At 44.3% G+C, this 9,666-nt stretch overlaps 1 protein-coding gene across 1 annotated transcript; it reads left to right on the forward strand.

Annotated features, from left to right (window-relative positions):
* Positions 1-5,806: 5,806 nt before the first annotated feature.
* On the forward strand, positions 5,807-9,180 carry LOC115395487 (15-hydroxyprostaglandin dehydrogenase [NAD(+)]-like). The gene is made up of 7 exons (XM_030101056.1): positions 5,807-5,923; positions 7,425-7,548; positions 7,760-7,866; positions 8,058-8,154; positions 8,262-8,338; positions 8,439-8,596; positions 8,695-9,180. The coding sequence occupies exons 1-7, from the start codon at positions 5,831-5,833 to the stop codon at positions 8,813-8,815; spliced, it is 777 nt and encodes a 258-aa protein (XP_029956916.1). The 5' UTR covers positions 5,807-5,830; the 3' UTR covers positions 8,816-9,180.
* The last annotated feature ends 486 nt before the right edge of the window (positions 9,181-9,666 follow it).

Here is a 9,666-nt window from a genome sequence, read left to right on the forward strand (position 1 = left end):
CCTGTCAAATGAAATAATGTAGAATATGTCTATTTCTCAGCGGGTTTTCATTCAAACCCAGTTTTAGATGTGGAGATTAAGTCTACTGGCAGTGACGCTCCGGGGGAAGGCAGTCTTAATTCACATGAAATGTTAGCAAAGCAATGATGAGGAATCCCAGGACCCTCGCTGGAAGCCAGATCCCCTTCCCAGAGTGGGTGTGTGGGACAAGACGGGACTGGCCGAGCTGCTCGGGCTGCTGTCGAGCCTCCGGCTGATTTTTCTGGTTTGAGTCATGTGACTGTCAGTCCCGAGGCCCAGAAAGCAAATATCTACCTGCCTTAGTCCTGCCTGAACATAATGCAATGTAGAAAGAAAAAGAGAGAGAGAGAGAGAGAGAGAGAGAGAGAGAGAGAGAGAGAGAGAGAGAGAGAGAGTTTAGGTGTGGAAATCAGTCCCAGATAAAGATGGAAAAACGTGTTATCTTCGTTCATCAGCTCAGTTTTGAAATCCCGAGTGGAACAAACTAAATAAAACACGACAAAGCAATCAGGCCGTGAGATATAACGCACTCTCTGACCCTGTTCGGCAGCCTGGTTATCACATCTAAGAATATTGGTACAACTTTCTGATGGCTATGTGTTGTGTGTGTCTGAGCCAGCCAGCCCTGTTTGTTACAACACCCGACCCACAACAAATCCACATCTGTACACACAGAGTGGGGCAAATGTTGACTCTGGTCGAGTCGGTTTCTTCACTGAGGGATGAAGGTGTGAATGAAAACCAGCAGTACACAGAGAGTCAACCTGTCAGACGTCACGGGTTTATCCGTCATCTCTTGATGATATTAAGGGGTATAACTCTTTTTTTTTTTCGGTCTTAAAAACAGATGAGTCAGTATTTAATTGGGATCATGGTTAACTGTTTCGGTGCATCTGGTTAGTTCTTGACAGAGAGCTGCTCAAAATCAGAAAGGAGAAAAACATTTTGCAACTTATGGAGTCGAAATAGAGCATCTGAACAGACGGCCGCTGCTTGATTAAAGCTTTATGACAGAAAGACGAAGATCATCCTTATGGTTTCTTCTCGAGGTCAGTTTGTCTCCAGGACAAATTTGACGAAACAACATGCAGCAGAGAAAAAAGAAACAAAGAGAAACTGCCAAAGTGGAACAGTCCAAACACAACACTGACAGGCTGTATTGAACTAACAACAACACACTTTCTGTGTCTCATACAAATGTAAAAATCAGCTTTTCTTTCTTTTTTTTCCCTCACAGAACACGAGGCATTTCGCCCACCTGTTGACAGATGATATGTTGACCGGAGAGGCTTCAAGCCGAGGACCTAAAGATCAGGGTTGTCGAGCCTGTAGTGTTTATGTGGAGTAATTACTGTGGCGGGACCTTCGTCTGTTTGTGTTTATGTTATGGAACAGGAGTAAAACCATGCAGTGGTTATGGTTATGGTGAGGGTTCGGCACAGAGAAGCAATCACTGATCAAGTAAACATAACCACGATATCCACCGTTTGACCGTGTTGAAGTTTTGTGTGTTTTTTTTGTTTTTTTTTGGTTTAAAAAAATCATGAAGTTAGTTATTGTGTAATTGAAAGAACTCATCCTGTACATTAGGAAACACAAACATACCTGCAGGGAAAAGAACACACACACACACACACACACACACACACACACACACACCCTTTTTACCTGGAGCTGGTCACACACCCTATATAATCTCTGCACACACACACACACTGTAAAGCTCTTGCATGAACACTTGCAGGCTCCTATAGGCAGTGGCGTGTTGACACAGACACACACACACACACACACACACACACACAGACACACACACACACACACACACACTGCCTGCCACGGAGGCCCCACACTGTAAACAGGAGAACCGGAGCTGAATGGCGGCTGCCTATTCTCTGAGGGCCGATGACACTGGTGACATGTAAAGCTCTCTGGCATTGTCCGGCTCACTGGAGCCCTTTAGCAGTGTAATCACCGGTGAAATGGCAATGGGCCACTGGGATGAAAATACAAGTCAGCAGCTGGTCAGCAAATCGCCGCTGAAAGCCGTTAAATGGTGGATTTGCCCCGTAAGCAAGACGAGCTCGGGGGGCCTTTGTGCGCCGGGTCTGTGAGCGCACTGCGCCCAAAGAAAAGATTTCCCATAACCCATTATGTGGGTTAGAGTTATAGCTCGTCATTTCACACCTCAAATTGCATCAATCAGGTGGAGGAACAAGGGTAAGCTTGATGAAATTATAAGGTTTATGAGTTAAACTCTGAGTAATCTATTACACTAAGTTTGGTTTGAGGGAGAAGCAGAGCTCCAACCGGGGTACTTTTACTGTGAGGTGACAGAGCTATCCACTACACCAGACAACTTCAACATATTGGACGGTGGTCCTGCTAAATTGTCACCCCTGTGAAGCTGAACCAGCATATTGATCCGGTCATCTTCGTCATTCCAGTGAAAGAGATAAAATCTTGATTACTCAGATTCCTGTTTGAAACCGTGGAGTTTACACACTCCTCTCTCATCTCTCTCCTGTGGCCATGTGTCTGCTGTGTCTAGGAAACTGATGTAATGAGGTCTGAGAAACAGGCAACATGTCACCATGTGGCGACTCTGTACGCCACCTAGTGGCAGCTCCGGATTAAAACACCCTGATGTTGTCTCTTTAAATAAATAAATAAAAAAAATCATTTTCAGTTTCCTCTTTGACCAAGCAAAGCAGGGCTGAATTACAGTGCACATGTTTCAATACATTTCACTCTCCTCCTTAATAAAAGTTTGTGTGCTAAAGCAAAACAAATCCATAACAAAGTAAACCATTACAGCAAAACTTCATTTTGTCAATTCAGGATTGCACTGTTTTAAAAATCAGGCTGATCAAACTAGGCTTAAAAAAAAACGGGGATTAATCGTTAATGTTTTTTTTATTTTTTATTTTTATTTTTTTGGCTGGATGGGGCATCTAGACTAAAATTTTGCACGACAGCTAAACATTACGATTTCTTCATGAAGAAAAAAATTGTATTCTTCATCCTGAAAATGCGAAAATACAAAACTCGACTGTATGTAATCTGCAGTCAGCACTGAAACACTGGGCTGGAGTGTCAAGTCAAAACATCCACATTATAGCTGTTTTTATTTTTAAAGCTGCTTTTCAATGCCAATTATTGTCTGAGTGTTACATCCTATCATAACAGCAATTATGTTTGTAGCCACAACTGTAAGCACATGATTTACTCCTTCAGACTGTTAATGACAGTGAAGCTGCAGAGCAGGCCTGGGCCTGCTGACATGAGTCCACTGGCGCCCCCTGGTGGACGTTAACGGTGGAGTCTGGGAGCCTGTGAGGCAGTACGTTCATATTTCTAAAATTTGCATACGTCAAATTATGCATGCACATTTTTTTTTTTTTAATATCTGCAAATCAGATTACTGGTGGTGTCGACTATGGGACTTGTAATTCTGATAAAAGTTAATCACACTTTAAAATGACCAGTTAAGCACCTGATACTTTTTTTCTTCCTTTCTCAGGATTAACCTGCCGGTTTACTGTCACTCAAGAGTGTAATTATATGTAAATTAGATAGAATTTTATTCCGGTCATTCTGCACATGCTCGTTCCCTGGCCAGGATGCAATATTCCAAGATGGCGGCCCGCAGCAAGCTAGACTCTTCTGGAGACAATTTATTTAACGAGAGCCTCAGTAGAAATATATCATGAAAAGAGTGGATGGATTGAAGCATAGCTATGCAGACATTTTTTAAGCTGTAGCATAAAAGTTAATTGAGAACGCTTGAGAAAAAGCTCTGGCACCGGGATCTATTTACCTCCGGTAGATGGAATTACGTCACATCAGCCCCCTGCCCAATCAGAACGCTTCAACCCCCAGCCTGTAAGCTGAATTAAAGCTGCTGTAGGCAGGATTTTGCTAGTCAATACTAATTTTTCTGTGTTTTCTTTGGATTAAATGTTAGAGTATCCATTGATAATCCTTTAGGAGTGCAGCATAATTGCACTACCGCAAGGGCGCAGCGTTTCCATCTGTCTCTGTTCTGAGCTGAAAAGGAATCTCGACAGCTCCAGGTATCTTTGACCAATCAGAAGAGCCCCTGAGGCTCTAACTGTGATTGGTCGAGGGGCGTTCGTCGCACGTTCTTGTGGGAGGGGCTTAACTTGTTTAAGGGCGTGATGTCAGAGAAAACAGGACAGGATTGGCTGTGCTGGGTTTCAAATCGCTATTTTAGATGGGTCAAGTCGCCATCTTGCTTAGGTAAACCTAAGCAAGATGGCGGAGATGCGGAATCCTGCCTACAGCACCTTTAATTCGTCTTTCACATGCAAACACCAAGCTAATCCATGGAATTTGGAATTACTTAATGTGGAATTAACTTAATTCCGAATTAAAAACGCCATGTAAAAATGGTCACTGACACACGTTGTGCTCCGTGTCCCCCCACTCTGAATCCTCTGGGTGGTTCTCCACACACCCCCCAGCATAAACCAACCATGGTTGAGAAGTTTCATTAAATATTTACCTTAAATAACAGGAAATACACAACCCTGTTCATGTATTTGTTATGTTTCACTCTCAAGGACTTTGTTTTTATGAATATAGGTTTTAAAAGCATATGTAGACTGTGTAAATCAATTTATCATTACTCTGTTGGTTAAATGACTTGAAATGACTCGAAACTAAAAGTGCAGGACTTGGGACTTGACTCGGGACTTGAGGGCAAAGGACTTGAGACTTACTTGGGACATATCAGTGACTTGTTCCCACCTCTGCTTTCATGCACTTCTTTTTCCCCCCACCATGTGCTGCAACATGCACAGTCATGCCAGATATGACTGTGTGCTGACGTCTGAAACACGGGCTGCTGCAATGAAAAAAGAAGGCATGCAAATAGCTCATGCAAGTATAGACTCACTGACAACTGCTGCATTAAACATTTGAGACAGAGGCAGGGCTCTCTGTGAGTTCACAATGAGCCGATTCTACTTAAACAGGAGAAATATATTCCTCTGAACAAGCTGCGTTTCGCTGTTCATTGTAAACACTTGCAGAAAGCATCAATTTTCTATCTGAGATCAGTCTGATTCATTCGGAGATGAAAAGGTTCAAGTGTGAGAGTCTAACTCACGGTGAAAAGATGTGTTTTACAGGGAAGTGGAGGATTTGATTCATTTGTTGAATTGTTTCTTCTTCTTGAAGTGTTGCAGATTTAATTTATACCCATTTATTGGAGCTGTGGTCAAAATTCGTCAATGAAGCCTATTTTAATTCAATTAATTTCTTCCGTTTAGTGTAAGATAGTTTGTTTGAGACCCTGAAACTGAGCTTCACATTTTATTTTACATTACATGTTAACAACAACCCTGCTGTCATTCCATCCATGGTGGAGTCCATGTGTCGGTTCATCAGACTGACCTCTATTGGCCGGTCTGAACATTCCCTCAAACTAACAAACTGCAGGTTCCAGCTTCAGTTTCCTGGAGAAGAGGCGTCCTGCTGGGCGTCACGGTGAAGGTCATGATGATTTACCCTGGGATGAAGCTGGATCAAGTCTTTGTTTGTTTTCTTCCAGGTATTGTCCCACCTTTTTTCCTCTCTCTCCACAGCAGCAAAACAACCTCCAGAGTGAAACCTGAGTCCTGACTGTGATGACGACCTCCGCGTCCTGCCTGCTTGTCCCGGCCTGCTGTGGGCCTGAACCTCCTCTGCTCCTCCTCCCACCGGGCAGAGAGGAGGTACAAAAGCCTCTGACAGCTCTCCTCTGACCCAGACTTCTGCTGAACTCTTCCTCTCAGCCACAGAAATGTCACTGGATGGTAAAGCTGCGGTGGTGACCGGGGCGGCCGTGGGGATCGGAAAGGCCGCGGTGGAGATCCTCCTGCAGAACGGAGCAAAGGTAAAGCTCCTCTCCTTCCTCTTCACATGGAATCTGAACGTGTGAATAAGTTTATGAGTGTGATCTGAACATCCTCATTTGACTACATATGTATTGTATGTAACTGCATTTAGGTGAAAATGTTTCACTTTAAAAGGCAGATTATTGATGAAAAACATCTTCTTGTAAAGTATTTTGTTGGTTTTACTAAATCTTATTGACATACTTTAATCCTTCCCAGTAGAAAAAAAACCCAGGAATACTGCCAAATGAAAGAGAAAAGAATACAGCTGAACTCTTTATTCTCAAATGGATTAATTCACTCTTTGTGCCTGATTATACTGTCCGGGAAACATAATTATGGTCATCACTAGTTTCACAATGTCTTTAATTCAGAGCTGCTTCAAGAGAACGACGCTCGTCTGGAAACAAGCTGGCTCAAATCAGAAACATGTTGGAGCTTTTCCTCTTTTCCTTCTCCGCTGATGAGAAACTTTTAGCTTTGCAAGCAAGATAGCAGTGAGTTTTTCTTTTTTTCCTGCAGATTATCTTGCAGAGACTGAAGGTCAGCCTGAAGCGGCTGTGAAAAAACACACTGAAACTGTTGAGTTCATGCTTCAGGAAGACGGTTTATGTCATGTACTGCTGAAGAATGTGATGGAGGTTTACATGTCACATCCTGCTCAGGCTCTCCGTCTTCATATTTAATGTTCTATGAAAACCAGGTTTTAAACAACAAAACAGACCAATAAATCAGCGGGCTGTCCACACACACACTAATCTGAGGCACGGCTCATATGACGACACACGTTGCGCTGATTATCGATAATTTACTGATCTTTACGACTAAACTGTGTCTCGTGTGTGAAGTTTCATCAGAAGGTGAGATTCTGTGCTCTCAGACTGACTGATGTGAATGACAAATCCAGCAAAAGGTGTGTTTCTCTGCTCTGTTTGAGTTCTCAGAGAGGGCTGAGTCAGTGCTTGAAAGAACTGATGTCAGGTGGTTAAAGAGGAGAACCTCCTGGTTGACGTGAGACGGTTGACAAACTGAAAGACAGTGGCTCGGACTTCATGAGTCACATGGAAACTTTGGTAATCAGGCGCATTACTTCACATTTCGGGGAACAAATGGCACCATCGTACATTGCGTCGACTCATCCAGCGTCTTTGTGCAACTTGAGCATCAGGATGAGGTTCAGCGAGGACGCAGAGCCGCAGTCCGTCTTTCCGGCTGTGACGGCCTTCCCGGTGCGAGCCGAAGAGGTCGGCCGGCGCGCGGGCATCTGGAGTCCGGCTGGAGGGCGAAACATCTGAGTCACGTGTGCCATGATTCTGTTAAGCGGAGATCATTTTACCAGTGGCTGAATCATCAGCAGCAATCAGGAACTCTGTGGTTACAGGAGGAAGTCATATCTGACGCTATATCTGGACGCTATTGTTCCTAGAAGGAACGCTTCCTTCACATTTGGCTGTTTTTTTTGGGAAGAAATTTGAGGGCTGGTTGTGTTTGTGTGGACAGGTGGCCATCCTGGACATCAACAGAACTGCAGGAGAGAATTTAAAGGAGGATCTGAACAAACAATACGGAGCAGAAAAAACTTTATTCTTGCAGTGTGATGTGGAGTCAGAGGAGCAGTTCAAAGGTGACGCACTCACACACACACACACACACACACACACACACACACACACACACACACGAAAGAGGAAGTGATGAAACAGTCGGATTGGTAATTACTAAAATAAACTGACAAAAAATAAAAACAGAAAGACAATGAGAAGATGTGACACTACAAGCATTTCAGTTTTCTTGAATGAGGATATAAAGTAAGCTTTGTGTTTCTCACTCCCAAGCTGCCTTTGAGGAAGCCGCAAAAACGTTCGGAGGAGTCGACATCCTGTGCAACAACGCCGGCATCATGAACGAGGCGGCGTGGGAGAAGAGCGTCACCATAAACACCGTAAGATTTCACAATCACCCTTTTTACTTTTGGCTGTTTGAAATGCATGATGGGTGCAAAACTGAGGCCTTCTGTCCTCAGCCGTCCAGTCAGTTCGTCCTGCGTGCTCAAATATCTGAGACGTAAAAAGGGAAAAGAAAAAAATCCTATTTGATTGAAACCCTGATCACGCTGTGGGACCTCTGGTGTAGATGGGGGTCATCCGAGGGTCGTATCTGGCTCTGGAGCACATGAACAAGTTGAAAGGAGGCCGGGGAGGAGTGGTGGTCAACATGTCGTCCATGGCAGGTGAAAACCACAATGCTTTTCAGCATTACTATTATTTTAAGGCCCATTCAAGGTGAAACTGTGCCGCATGTGGCCCCTGAACCTCTGTTGACGGTCTTGCTCCGCAGGCCTCGGCCCTTTCCTGAGCTGTCCGGTTTACACGGCCACGAAGCACGCCGTGCTGGGCTTCACCAGATCCATGGCGGTGAGGAAAGACACCATCCGGATGACCTGGAACTCCAGAATGTGAATTCACATTACTATAAGATGTTAAACTGTGGATTTGTTTTTCTGTCTGGAACCAGGCCGCTTCTGCAGTGTCGGGCTACGGTTTACGGTTCAACGCCCTCTGCCCGGGTTTCGTCCAGACCGACATGATCTCCGACGTCACGTCCAGACTGGGCCGGTTTTCTCACCTGTCCGATGCGACCATGCAGCTTGTAGAAAAGATCGGGATCATAAAGTGAGTGTGTGTGTGTGTGTGTGTGTGTGTGTGGGACGGCAGACATGAAGAACGGCGTGTGAGAGCCAACGTGTGTGACGGTGCTTCCTGTGATGCAGCGTGTCTGAGGTGGCCGAGTGTCTCCTGGAGCTGGTGACCGACGAGACGAGAAACGGAGAGGCGCTCCTGGTCTTCCAGAAGGGAAGGAAGTACGTCACCTTCCCGTCGTTCGTTCAGTAGCTACAAACAGCCCGATTTCACCTCCAACCGGTGAAATAGTGCAATAATAACCTTTAAATTTAAGCTTTTCTTTGGCATGGTGTAGAGTATGCCAAATGAAAATGTCTATATTTTCACAAAGCTACACAAAATGACTATAATATCAACATAAAGCCAATATTAATGAGAACTTCTGGTGTAAAATCCAGTGAAATGTCCATAAAACATCTCCTTATCTGTTGCATTATGGGTATATTCACACGCTCACCCTGACAGCATGGCTTTGAGACTAATGCTAGTTAGCTAGCTAGCTATCATGGCAGCATCACTGATAGCTCAGCTCGGGGCTCAGTGTCGTGTTGTCTATTTAAAGCAGGGGTGGGGAACCCTGGTCCTGGAGGGCCGCAGCCCTGCATATTTCCCATGTCTCCCTGCTTCAACACAGCTGATTGCAATGAGGCTCGTTATCTGGCTTCCTGCTGGACTTGGCCATGAGTCTTGATTCGATTCAGGTGTGTTGAAGCAGGGAGACATGGAAAACATGCAGGGCTGCGGCCCTCCAGGACCAGGACGGCCCACCCCTGATTTAAAGAAACTGTTGAAAAACCAATGTTTACTTTCAAATTATCTTGTTGCTCATGGCCCTCGGGCCTTATGTTTCACACCCCTCTCCAATTAAATCCTGAGACTGAAGTGTAAAATCCTTTGAGTTTTACAATCCTCTCTTGAATTTTTTTTTTTTTTTTAAATTGTGAAACACTGCCAAGTTGAAAGTAATGAACTATAATAAATTAGAATAAAATGTGCTCGCGTCTTCATTTCTATTAAGATTTGTAAGAATAGAAACGAAAGACTTCCACAACAACTTTTTC

This window comes from Salarias fasciatus, chromosome 10, assembly GCF_902148845.1.
Source record: "Salarias fasciatus chromosome 10, fSalaFa1.1, whole genome shotgun sequence".
In the NCBI taxonomy this organism is placed as follows: domain Eukaryota; kingdom Metazoa; phylum Chordata; class Actinopteri; order Blenniiformes; family Blenniidae; genus Salarias; species Salarias fasciatus.